This window comes from Narcine bancroftii, chromosome 3 (assembly GCF_036971445.1).
Source record: "Narcine bancroftii isolate sNarBan1 chromosome 3, sNarBan1.hap1, whole genome shotgun sequence".
NCBI classification, from domain to species: domain Eukaryota; kingdom Metazoa; phylum Chordata; class Chondrichthyes; order Torpediniformes; family Narcinidae; genus Narcine; species Narcine bancroftii.
Window position 1 is genome coordinate 5,660,318 of NC_091471.1, and position 14,413 is coordinate 5,674,730.

The 14,413-nt window shown below is 48.1% G+C and overlaps 1 protein-coding gene across 4 annotated transcripts in view; it reads right to left on the reverse strand.

Moving 5' to 3' along the window:
* Positions 1-5,442: 5,442 nt before the first annotated feature.
* The window catches only part of exoc6b (exocyst complex component 6B), an 866,329-nt gene continuing 857,358 nt past the window's right edge, over positions 5,443-14,413 (reverse strand). For 3 of the 4 annotated variants that reach the window (XM_069923433.1, XM_069923435.1, XM_069923436.1), the window contains exon 22: positions 5,443-10,817. In XM_069923433.1, the coding sequence (XP_069779534.1) occupies positions 10,685-10,817 (133 nt within the window). In that variant the 3' untranslated portion in view covers positions 5,443-10,684. The remainder of the gene's footprint in view (positions 10,818-14,413) is intronic. The other variant, XR_011353246.1, reaches the window with a different exon arrangement.

The following is a 14,413-nucleotide window of genomic DNA, read 5'->3' on the forward strand; positions in this document are numbered from 1 at the left end:
ACCTTCTTAACGGGATATCACTGACTGAACTTCCTCTTTTTTTTATTGACCTGGTGACCCAGCAGAGCATTGAGTCAAAAACACCCTCACCCACACTCACACTGACACACTCACACACATACTACACACCCACACTCACACACCCACACTCACACTGACACACGCACACACACATACACACCCACACACACACACTACACACCCACACCCACACTCACATACCCACACACACACTGACACACGCACACACACATACTACACACCCACACACACACACCCACACACACACACATACTACACACCCACACACACATACATACTACACACCCACACACACACACTACACACCCACACTCACACTGACACACCCACACACACATACATACTACACACGCACACACACATACTACACACCCACACACACATACATACTACACACCCACACACACACACTACACACCCACACTCACACACCCACAGACACATACATACTACACACGCACAATCACATACTACACACCCACACACACATACATACTACACACACACACTACACACCCACATTCACACTGACACACGCACACACACACATACTACACACCCACACTCACACACCCACACACACACACATACTACACACCCACACTCACACACCCACACACACACATACTACACACCCACACACACATACATACTACACACCCACACACACACTACACACCCACACTCACACTGACACACCCACACACAGATACATACTACACACGCACACACACACACATACTACACACCCACACACACATACATACTACACACCCACACACACACTACACACCCACTCACACTGACACACCCACACACACTACACATCCACACTCACACTGACACACCCACACACCCATACATACTACACTCCCACACTCACACTGACACACCAACACACACACATACTACACACCCACACTCACACGGACACCCCCACACACACACATGCTACACACCCAGACTCACACTGACACACCCACACACACATACTACACACCCTCACCCACACTGACACACCCACACACATACTACACACCCATACACGCACACACATACTACACACCCACACTCACACTGACACACCCACACACACATACATACTACACACCCACACTCACACTGACACATCCACACACACATACATACTACACACCCACACTCACACTGACACACCCACACACACATACTACACACCCACACTCACACTGACACCCACACACACATACTACATACCCTCACCCACACTGACACACCCACACACATACTACACACCCATACACACACACACATACTACACACCCACACTGACACACCCACACTGACACACCCACACACACACACATACCACACACCCACACTCACACTGACACACCCACACACACATACATACTACACACCCACACTGACACACCCACACACACACACACACACACATACTACACACCCACACTCATACTGACACACCCACACACACATACATACTACACACCCACACTGACACACCCACACTGACACACCCCCACACACACACATACTACACACCCACACTCACACTGACACATCCACACACACATACATACTACACACCCACTCACACTGACACACTCACACATACTACACACTCACACTGACACACCCACACACACTCTCTCACACCCACACACACATACATACTACACACCCACACTGACACACCCACACACACACATACTACACACCCCCACACATACTACACACCCACACTGACACACCCACACACACATACTACTACACACCCACACTCACACTGACACTCCCACACACACACACTACACATCCACATGCACACTGACACACCCACACTCACAATGACACACCCACACACACACACACATACTACACACTCACACTCACACTGACACACCCCCACACACACACATTCCGGCCCCCCCAACCGACACACCCACACACACATACATACTACACACCCACACTCACACTGACACACCCACACATACTACACATCCACACGCACACTGACACACCCACACTCACACTGACACACCCACACACATACTACACACCCACACTGACACACCCAAACACACATACATACTACACACCCACACTCACACTGACACTCCCACACACATACTACACACCCACTCACACTGACACACTTACACATACCACACACCCACACTCACACTGACACACCCACACACTCACACTGACACACCCACACACACATACATACTACACACCCATACTCACACTGACACACCCACACACACACACATACTACACACCCATACTCTCACTGACACACCCACACACATACATACTACACACCCACACTCATACTGACACACCCACACATACTACACATCCACATGCACACTGACACACCCACACTCACACTGACACACCCACACACATACTACACACCCACACTGACACACCCACACACACATACATACTACACACCCACACTCACACTGACACTCCCACACACATACTACACACCCACTCACACTGACACACTTACACATACTACACACCCACACTCACACTGACACACCCACACACTCACACACCCACACACATACATACTACACACCCATACTCTCACTGACACACCCACACACATACATACTACACACCCACACTCACACTGACACACTTACACATACTACACACCCACACTCACACTGACACACACCGACACACCCACACATACTACACACCCACACTGACACACCCACACACACATACTACTACACACCCACACTCACACTGACACTCCCACACACACACACTACACATCCACATGCACACTGACACACCCACACTCACAATGACACACCCACACACACACACACATACTACACACCCCCACACATACTACACACCCACACTGACACACCCACACACACATACTACTACACACCCACACTCACACTGACACTCCCACACACACACACTACACATCCACATGCACACTGACACACCCACACTCACAATGACACACCCACACACACACACACATACTACACACTCACACTCACACTGACACACCCCCACACACACACATTCCGGCCCCCCCCACCGACACACCCACACACACATACATACTACACACCCACACTCACACTGACACACCCACACATACTACACATCCACACGCACACTGACACACCCACACTCACACTGACACCCACACACACACATACTACACACCCTCACTCACACTGACACACCCACACATATACTACACACCCACACTGACACTGACACACCTACACTTACTACACACCCTCACCCACACTGACACACCCACACACACACTGACACACCCACACACTGACACACCAACACTCTCACACAGGCACACACACACTCACACACATACACTGACACACACACACTCACACATGCACACACACATACAGTGACACACACACACACTCACATTGACAAACCCAAACACTCACACACTCAAACCCACACTCATCCACACACGAACACTCAGACATACACACACCCACACACGCTCACTGACACACCCACACACACTTACACACATACACTGACACACACACTCACACATACACATTCACACACACACTCACAGACACACACACCCAAACACAGACGCACACACACTCAGACACAATTATTCGAAAGACTATTGTAGAGAAACCTATAGGCTTTTATTCACTTACGTACACAAGCACATCCATACTGTTTGGTTGTCCTGCACTGAGCTGCATGGAGCTGTGGAACAGTCACTTTTATACAGGAGGCTGAGGGGAGAAGCCACAGGTACAATTGGCCAATAGGTGTGTTTGACCAGATAATGATAGATAACAATGGTTTACTACAACACATATTCTCATATACACCCTCACTCACATTCTCTCTCTCACACTCACACACACACTCAATACACAATCATTACACTTATACACACACACACACCTATACTCACACACACCTGTACTCAAGGGACATTTTGGTCAGCATGGGAAATTTGGATTGAAAGGCCTGTTTCCATGGTGCGTGATCCTGTGACTAACAAAGAAAGATTGTGAAACTTTACACAACAAAATCAAGAATACCACAGGGTGGCACGGTTGGTGTAGCACCAGTGATGAGGACGTGGGTTCAAATCCTGTGCTGGCTGTAAGGAGTTCATACGTTCTCTCTGTGACTATGTGGGTTTTCCCCAGGAGCTCCGGTTTCCTCCCACCATTCAAAACGTACCAGGGTGTATGTCAACTGGGTGTAAATTGGGCGGCATGGGCTCGTGGGCTGAAATGGCCTGTTAGCATGCTGTAGGTCTAAATTTTAAATTTAACATGAAGCTGGTCTCTCTGTAACTCTACTCGTCTGTACTGTGCCATACTTATTGTACCATGTTACCATATAAGGGGTGTCCAGCTGGACTGCTTGCAGGACAGATTTTATCACTGCACTTCAGTACAGGTGAGAATTAACTTTGAACGTGAAGATGGACAAATGGAAGATCAGATTCATCTCAAATTGCCCCAGTGCCACAATTCAGTCCACGTAGCTTTAGAAACAGTAGGATTCCTGATGTACAGCTGGATTGTGCTGCATAGACCATAGAACATTACAACGCAGAAAACAGGCCCCTTTGGCCCTTCGAGCCTATGTTGATTCCACTAAGTCCTACTGACCTGCACCCAGTCCCTATCCCTCCATACCCCTCCTATCCATGCACCTGTCCAAATTTTTCTTAAATGTTAAAAATTGAGCCCGCATTCACCACTTCAGCTGGCAGCTCGTTCCACACTCCCACCACCTGGATGTCTGGATTGGAAAATAAATCTAATGAGGCAAGGTTAGCAGAGCTGGGACTTTTCTCTTTGGAGCGAAGAAGGATGAGAGGAGACTTAATAGAGGTCTACAAGATTATGAGAGGCATATATAAGGTGGACGGCCAGCAAATGTTTCCCAGGGCAGGATCGGCAAACACCAGAGGACATGCGTACCAAGTGAAGGGAGGGAAGTTTAGGGGAGACTTCAGGGTAGGTATTTTTACCCGGAGAGTTGTGGGGGCCTTGCCGGGAACGGCGGTGGAGGCTGGAACATTAGGTGACTCTTAAGAGACTCTTAGACAGGCACATGGATGGAAGGAAAATAGAGGGTTGAGGGGTTGGAAAGGGTTTTGTACACTTTTATTTGGTAGGAATATATGGGATGAAGGGCCTGCACTGTGCTGTAATGTTTAATGTTCTACTCTCTGCACATTGTGAATTGTGTGTGCATGTGAGCATGCTGACGTGGGTGAGCATAGGTGTGCATGTGTATCTGGGCTTTGTGTGTGCGGGTGTGTAAACATGTGTGTGTGTGTGTGTGTGTGTGTGTGTGAGAGAGAGACAGACAGAGAGAAAGGTGGCAACATGAGCAGTTTTATTTCTCAGTTCTTCGTCTCCTTTACGCTGAAGAAAAGTCTTGTGATGGATTTCCATCTTGTAAATGGGTAACAAGCAAAGAAAACCTTTATCCGTCTTTCTTTGTAGTCTGCCTCTGTGCAAAAAAAAGGGTGAAATTTCCAATAAATTGAACATAGAAAAATAACAAAAAAGGATGGGTCAGCTCTTAGGCTGATGTATGTTACAATGGAGACTGAGAACAAGGTGCACACAGGTAAACATGACAGCAGATAATACGAAGATTACAGACTTAGTAACGTTGGCAACAGACTTTCCAGTACCACCTGACATTTACCAAGTGAATGGAGGACTCATCTTCGTACAGTGGCCTCCACAACGGAAGGTTGTACGTGTGCAATCTCTGATGGTACTGATCTTCCCCTTTCATCCAATTAAAATTGTCGCTCTACTCTTCCATTACATTGTACCCCATTTTCCACTCCAACGCACCTACCCTTGAACAGCATGCAGAGATGGACAGCACTGTCAATAAATTCCTTCAGGGATACCTGTCCCACCTACCCTGGTGTGGTGAGAATCTTTGGAAAAGATTTTCATCTGATGTTGTTACAGACTGTGCACGATTCTGGAACTGAGCAGCATTCTAGGGAAATGGATGAAGACAGGAGGAAAGTCAAAATGGGAATAAGCTGGGAATGGGCAGACATGGTTTTCAAAAAAGCGCATGAAATGGCCTCAGAGGCATGAGAAATGGCATGGGGAATGTGGTGGGATGGAGGGGTGTGGGAGGTGGTGGGTAGGAACCAGGGGAAGTGGTGAACGGGGGTCAAGGTAATGAGTGGGGAGCTGAAGGATACAGGGATGAAAGAGGAAGGGATGGAGAGATGAGACAGGGAGGGAATGGAGGGACGTGACAGGGAAGGATAGACAGATGTGAGCGGGAGGAATGGAGAGATGAAAGGAAATGTTATAAAGAAAGGAGGGTTTTGTAGTGAGGAGAGTGGGGCTGTGGGGTGTGGAGGGGTTGGAGGTGAGGGGTTATAGTGAGGTGAGGGGGTTGTGGGTGAGAAGGAAGGGGCTGGAGGTGAGGGGAGTTGTAATGAGGTGAGGGATGTGGGTGTGAGGGGAGAGGTTGGAGGTGAGGGGAGAGGTTGTAGTGAGGCGAGTGGTTGTGGGATGCAATGGGAGGAGAGGGGCTGGAGATGAGGGGAGGGGTTGTGGGTGTGAGGGGAGGGGATGGAGATGAGGGGAGAGCTGTTGTAGTGAGGCGAGGGGTTGGAGACGAGGGGAGAGGTGTTGTAGTGAGGTGAGCGGTTGTGGGATGTAAGGGGAGGAGAGGGGCTGAAGGTGAGGGGAGAGGCTGGAGGTGGGGGGAGAGGGGTTATGGGTGTGAGGGGAGAGGCTGGAGGTGAGGGGAGAGGGATTGTAGTGAGGTGAGCGGTTGTGGGATGTAAGGGGAGGAGAGGGACTGAAGGTGAGGGGAGAGGCTGGAGGTGAAGGAAGAGGGGTTGTGGGTGTGTGGGGAGGGGTTGGAGGTGAGGGGAGAGCTGTTGTAGTGAGGTGAGGGGTTGTGGGTGGAGGGGAGAGGCTGGAGGTGAGGGGAGAAGGGTTGTAGTGAGGTGAGGGGTTGTGGGTGGAGGGGAGGGGTTGGAGGTGAGGGGAGAGGGGTTGGAGTGAGGTGAGTGGTTGTGAGTGAAGGGGAGGGGTTGGAGGTGAGGGGAGAGGGGTTGAAGTGAGGTGAGTGATTGTGGGGAGGAGAGGGGCTGGAGAGAGGGGTTGTAGTGAGGTGAGGGATTGTGGGTGGAGGGGAGAGGCTGGAAGTGAAGGAAGAGGGGTTGTAGAGAGGCGAGGGGTTGTGTGATCTGAGGGGAGAGGGGTATAGGGAGGCGAGGGGGATGTGAGATGGGGTGTGTAGGCATCAAAGCCTGTGATTGGAGAGTTCCACTGGCTTTGGGGAGACTGATGTCTGAATGTGGGACATTACTGGATAACCTCGAGTCCCCCACTCCCCACTGACTCATGGCTCGCTCTGCCTCTGGCCAATCACTTTCCGCTTTTCTTTTATCTTCCAGATTTCCAGCATTGGGTAGATTTTAAATTCTCCTGCTGATCTTGTTCCTATCTCCACAATTAGGTGTCCACAGTAAGAGGTCACAGTTACTTCGAGTCAACAATCAAAGGTCCCAGGCCAATAGTCCGGAAGACAAAATTACTGAAGCCAGAAACGAGAATCTTTCAGTAACAGCAGCTTTGTCCTGGAGTGATTCATCTGCATTTTAATTGGAGCCATGCCATGTGAGAGAGCGTTCAGCATCGAGGCAGCTTCATACAGCATCTCCCCTTCTGTCCTGGAGGTGTCTGCTCTCGATAGGGTTCCCCCACTCTGTGGTCCCCTCTTGATAGGGTTAGAACCATAGAACATTACAACACAGAAACACGCCCTTTCAGCCCTTCTAGTCTATGACAAACCAATTTTTATGCATGGTCCCACAGATCTGCACCCAGTCCATTGCCTTCCATACCTCTCCCATCCATTTACCTGCCAAAATTATTCTTAAACGTTAAAATTCAGCTCGCGTTTACCACCTTAGCTGGCAGCTTGTTCCACACTCCCACCTCTCTCTGTGTGAAGAAGTTCCCCCTAAACTTTTCCCCTTTCACCCATGTCCTCTGGTTTGTATCACACCTACCCTCAGTGGAAAAAGTCTATCAACATTTACTCTGTCTATCCCCTCACAATTTTAAATACCTCTATCAAATCTCCCCTCATTTTCTATGCTCCAGGGAATAAAGTCCTAACCTGTTTAACATTTCCCTGTAACCCAGTTCCTGAAATCCAGGCAACATCCTATAAATCTTCTCTGCGCTTTTTCTATCGTATTGATATCTTTCCTGTAATTCGGTGACTAAAACTGTACACAATTCTCCAAGTTTGGTCTCACCAATGTGTTATACAATTTTACCATAATATCCTAACTTCTATACTCAATACTTTGATTTTTGAAGACCAATATGCCAAAAGCTCCATTTACAACCTTATCCACCTGTGATGCCATTTTCAGGGAATTGTGAATCTGTATTCTCAGGTCCCTCTGTTTTACTGCATTCCTCCTCCTTGGGTCTGCCCTCGATAGAGTTCCCCTCAAAGGGGTCCATTCTTGATAGGGTTCCCCCCCCCTCGCTGGGGTCGACTTTCAATTGAGTTCCCCCCTTGTTGGCGTCTTCTCTCAATACAGATCCCCACCTCACTGGGGTCCAGTCTCGATGGGGTTTCCCCCTCACTGGATTCTACTCTCAATAGGGATCCCCCCTCACTGGGGTTCACTCTAGATAGGGATCCCCCTTGCTGGAGTTCCCCCTCACCAGTGTCCCCGCTCACTAGGCTTCCCCTCTTGCTGGGATTCCCCCTCACTGGGACTCCCCCTCACTGCGTTCCCCCCACTGGGGTTTCCTCAATGGGGTTCCACCTCACTAGGGTTCCCTCTCACTCATGTTACCCCTCGTTTGGATCCCCCCCTCCAATATCTGCTTCCCTCAGTTGCTGTGTGAATTTGGTGAGCAAGACCCCAGTGACGATGTACTCAAAGCCACAGTTCACCTCTGATGTTCTCCCTCACAAAGCATTCGAAGAAGAATGGCATCTCGGCACGTTCTTTCCAGTGGCCTGGGTGGACAGGATGTTCAGGCTGGTAACTCTAAGCCGAATGCAGCTCAGCTAAAGGGGGCTGATGTGTGACGGGGAGAGACCGTTCTCCCCAACATCTACCATTTGGCAGCGGAGCTTATCCAGGGTTCATCCATCCTGCTCTCGTGTCCAAATTCCAAAGATCCCTGACGAAAGTCCCAGGCCCGAAATGTTGGTCACCCTTTGCTTTCTGCAGACACTGCAAAATCTGCTGAGTTTCTCCATCATGCTTGTGTGTTGTATACGATCCCAGCATTTGCAACGTCTTGCTTAATACAAACTTTCAAAATGCAGGGCCTAATCTCAGGTCAGAGGTGATTCAACAGGTATCAATTCAAAGTGAAGGGAGGGTAGTTTGGGAGAGATATCAGGGGTAAGTTTTTTACACAGAGAGTGGTGGGTGCCTGGAATGCCTTGCCAGGGATGGTGGTGGAAGCTGGAATATTTGGGGCATTTAAGAGATTCTTAGACACATGAATGGAAGAAAAATAGAGGGTGACGAGGTAGGGAGGGTCTCTGCACTTTTTTTGGATAGGCTGGCACAACATTGAGGGCCGAAGGGCCTATACTGTGCTGTAGTGCTCTAATTCCATTCATTCTTTATTTTGAATTGTTGACTTGCAGCCAATCTTTCATCGGAGGTCTGGAGGGAAAGGGTTACCAAGGTTTCGGGCCTGAGTCCTTCGTCAGGAAAGGGGGTTCAGTCCAGAAACGTCCTGCATGGGCTGCTGAGTCTCTCCAGGAGTTTTGTGTACTGCACTCGGTCCCAGCATCTTCTTATTGAACTCCATGTGGATTCTTGGGAAACGGGAAAGGAATGGGCTTTATAAGACAGAAAAGTAATGAGGATTTTGGAATGAGCTGAGGGGGCGCATACGGGCATTTGGAATGGTTTTTGGTTACCCTTCCAAATGATTGTGTGTCCCTGAGTTTCAGGATGGATTTAGGACTAATACGTCTATGTTTTACAATAGAACCATAGAACATTACAGCACAGAAACAGACCCTTCAGCCTTTCTAGTCTGAGCTGAGACCCACTGACCTGCACCCACTCCATGTCCCTCCATCCCTCTCCTATCCATGTACCTGTCCAAATTCTCTTAAATGTTAAAATTGACCCCACATTCACCACCCCAGCTGGCAGCTCATTCCACACCCTCACCATTCTCTGTGTGAAGAAGTTCCCCCTTATGTTCACCCTAAAACTTTTCCCCTTTCACCCTTAACCAATGTCCTCTGGTTCAATGACTTATAAAGAGCATTGTGGGTAGTGTTTTCCAGCATGTCCAACCCCACTGAGTGCATTCGGAGAACACACGTGTCTGGAAGATTGGTGGCTGTTCCAAGACAGTGGCTCCAGTGCATTGAAAGACAATTTGTAACTTTCCACAGCGAGTATGTAAACAAAATAACCAAAGTGTGTTGGCCGCAAAACCGCTGCCCTGGAGCGATCATCAGTTTCTGTGCTCCTGTACCCAGCATAATGTTCGACTGAGAGGGGAGGGAGGGAGGGAGGGAGGGACAGGGCGGGTCGGGGAAGCCAGCAGCAGACTCAAGGGTGGTGGGACATGCAGGCGATCAAACTCCTGAGCTGCTTCGCCACTGTGTCGATCAGCTTCTGCTTGTCCCGCTCGCTCTTGCGGAACTGCGCGAAGACGTTGCTCTTCCGATTGGTGTCTCTCATCCTGCAAGGGAAACGCAGCAGGTCATTCACTGAGGCCATCCCCCCTTCGACAACTGACGCAGAGTCTAATCAACTGTCCCAAAGTGAAATTCAAATTGGAGGAACAGCACCTCATCTTCCATCTGTGCACCCTCCAACTGGATGGCATTAATATTGACTTCTCTGGTTTCCATTAAAACTCTTAAATCCCTCATAGATCCCTTGTCCCCTTTCCTTTAGTTCTCTCTCTCTCTCTCTCTCTCTCTCTCTCTCTCTCTCTCTCTCCCCCCTCTCTCTCTCTCCCTCTCTCTCCCCACCCCCCCTCTCTCTCTTCCCTTTTCTCTCTGTCAAAATCAATTCATACCTTTCCCCTTCTCATATGCAATTAACACTTTTCGGTTGTTAGTCAGGACTCCTCCCCCTCCCAGTCTGCCTGCTTTTTGCTTATACCTTGAGGAAGGGTTCAGGCCCGAAACTGTGAGACTGGCTGAGTTCCTCCAGTATCTTTTTAGGTGCCTACTAGAGGGGAGGCAGTGTTAGATCTATTGTTAGGGAACGGAATAGGGCAGGTGACTGAAGTGTGCATTGGTGAGAACTTTGGATCCAGTGATCATGGGTCCATTAGCTTCAACTTAAATATGGAAAGGGATAGGTCAGGTCCTAGGTTGAAGGTCTTTGAGTGGGGGAAGGACAGATTTGAAGAAATGAGAAGGGATTTGCAGAAAATTGTATGGGCTGATCTTTTTTCTGGAAAGGATGTAGAGGGGATTTGGAGGATATTTAAAGAAGAGATATTGAGAGTACAGGATCTTTACGTGCCAGTCAGATCGAAAGGCAAAGCCAAAAGTTCAAGGGAACTGTGGTTCGGGATAAGAGAGGGGCATTTACTAAATGTAGAAGCAAAAAATGGATAAGATGTATGATTATTACATAGATTGCAGAAAAAACCTGAAGAAGGAAATTAAAAAGGCAAAAAGGAGGTATGAGGTGTCAATAGCTGATAAGGTCAAAGTGAATCCTAAGGGTTTTTACAGATATGTGAATAATTAAAGGAGGGTTAAGGATAGAATAGGTCCACTGGAAAATGAGAGCGGTGAATTGCGTGAGGAACCGTATCAGATAGGAGAGATATTAAATGATTTTTTTCTCATCTGTGTTCACAAAGGAAAAGGACATTGGACTCTGTGTGATAAGAGAGGCAAATGGCTTAGTTATGGAAAAGATAGGGATTAGTAAAGAGAGGGGTTTGGAGCTTCTAGGGTTAGTAAAAGTGGATAAGTCTCCTGATCCTGATGGGATTTTCCCCAGGACGTTAAGGGAGGTCAGAGAGCAAATGGCGGAGACACTGTCAGTGATTTTTCAATGATCACTGGAGGAGGGTGTGGTGCCGTGGGATTGGAGGGTTGCTAATGTAGTTCCATTGTTTATAAAAGGCACGAGGTGTCGGCCAAGTAATTATAGGCCTGTAAGCTTGACTTTGGTGGTAGGGAAAGTTATGGAGTGTATTCTTAGAGATGGTGTGTATAAATATCTAGATAAGCGGGGATTGATAAGGAGCACCCAGCATGGGTTTGTGAAGGGGAAGTCATGTTTGACGAACCTTGTTGAGTTTTTCGAAGAAGTTTCAAGAAAGGTGGATGAGGGTAGGGCAGTTGATGTAGTCTATCTGGATTTTAGCAAAGCTTTTGGTAAGGTTCCACATGAAAGGGTTCAGAGGTGGCTGGGGGAGCAACAGCAGGGGGTCATGGTGGACAACAGTCTGTCAGGATGGAAACCTGTGACGAGCGATGTGCCTCAAGGATCGGTGCTAGGTCCCCTGTTGTTCATAATTTATATTAATGATTTGGATGATGGGGTGGTTAACTGGTTAAGTCAATACACAGACGATACAAAAATAGGGGGAGTGGAGGATAGCGAGGAAGGTTTTCAGGGATTACAGAGGGATTTGGTTTGTCTGGATAATTGGGCTGAAAGATGGCAGATGGAATTTAATGTGTGAGGTGTGATGTGCTTCATTTCGGTAAAAATAATCGAAATAGGACATATGTAGTAAAGGGGAAGACATTGGGGAATGCACAAGAACAAAGAGATCTTGGAATTATGGTGCACCGTTCCTTGAAGGTGGATTCCCATGTTGACAGGGTGGTTAAGAAGGCATTTGGTATGTTAGCCTTCATAAATCATAGCATAGAGTATAGGAGCTGGGAAGTGATGCTGTGACTGTTTAAGACGTTGGTGAGACCAGGTTTAGAGTATTGTGTTCAATTTTGGTCTCCAAATTATAGGAAGGATATTGATAAGGTGGAGAGGGGGCAGAGAAGATTTACAAGGATGTTGCCTGGCTTAAAATACCTAGAGTACAGAGAAAGATTGAAGAGGTTAGGACTTTATTCATTGGAACTTGGACAGTTGAGAAGGGATTTGATAGAGATGTTTAAAATTATGAAGGGAATAGATAGACTAAATGCGAGTGGACTCTTCCCCCTGAGAGGAGGGGAGATTGAAACAAGAGGACACAAGTTGAGGGTAAGGGGGCAACATTTTAGGAGAAACATTCGAGGATGTTTCTTCACTCAGAGAGTGGTGGCTGAATGGAATAATCTTGCGGAGGAAATAGTTGAGGCAGTGTCAATTCTTTCATTTAAGAGGAGGCGGGATATATACATGGATAAGAGGGGGTTAGAGGGTTATGGGCAGAAAATAGGTAGGGGGATCTAGCAGAGTTGTTTGAGTGAACCGGCATGGACTTGAAGGGCCGAGATGGCCTGTTTCCATGCCATAAACTGTTATATGGTTATACAGCACGGTAACAGGTCATTTCGGCCCACGAGCCCTGTGCTGCCCTAATTACACCCGATTGGCCTGCAACTCCCGGTGTGTTTTGATCGTTGGGAGAAAATCAGAGCTCCCGGAAGAAACCCAAGCAGCCATGGGGAGAATGTCCAATCTCCTACCAGACAGCACGGGATTTGAACCCTAGTTGGTGCATTAACAGCGCTGTGCAAACCGTGCTGCCCTTCTCTGTGTTTACTTTATGAAACGTTCTGAACCTTGTCTGCGATGGTCATCTTACTCATCTTTTATTTGCCAAACATTTTTAAGAGGGGGGCTTTTTCCCCAAGTATGGTTAGCAGGGTTAGTGTAGAAGTTAAATGCTATTACAGTGCCAGCGACTAGTGCTGTCCTTCAGGAGTTTGTACGTTCACCTCGTGTGTATGTGGGTGTTCCCTGGGAACTCAAGTTTCCTCCCGCCCTTCAAAGCATACCAGGGACATACAATAATTACAGCACAGAAACAGGTCCTTCTGCCAAACACCACCTCCCACCTAGTCCCATTGACCCGCACCCGGACCATAACCTTTCACACCTCTCTCATCCATATACCCACCCTACTTTTCCATAAATATTAAAATCAAACCTGCATCTACCACTTCAGCCGGAAGCTCATTCCACATTCACACCAAATTCCCCCTCATGTTTCCCCTAAACCTTTCCCCCTTCAATCTCAATCCATGTCCTCTTGTTTGAATCTCGCCCCTTCTCCAAGGAATAAAGTCCCAGCCTGTTTAACCTTTCCCTGTAACTCAAACCCTGAAACCCAGGCAACTTTCTTGCAAA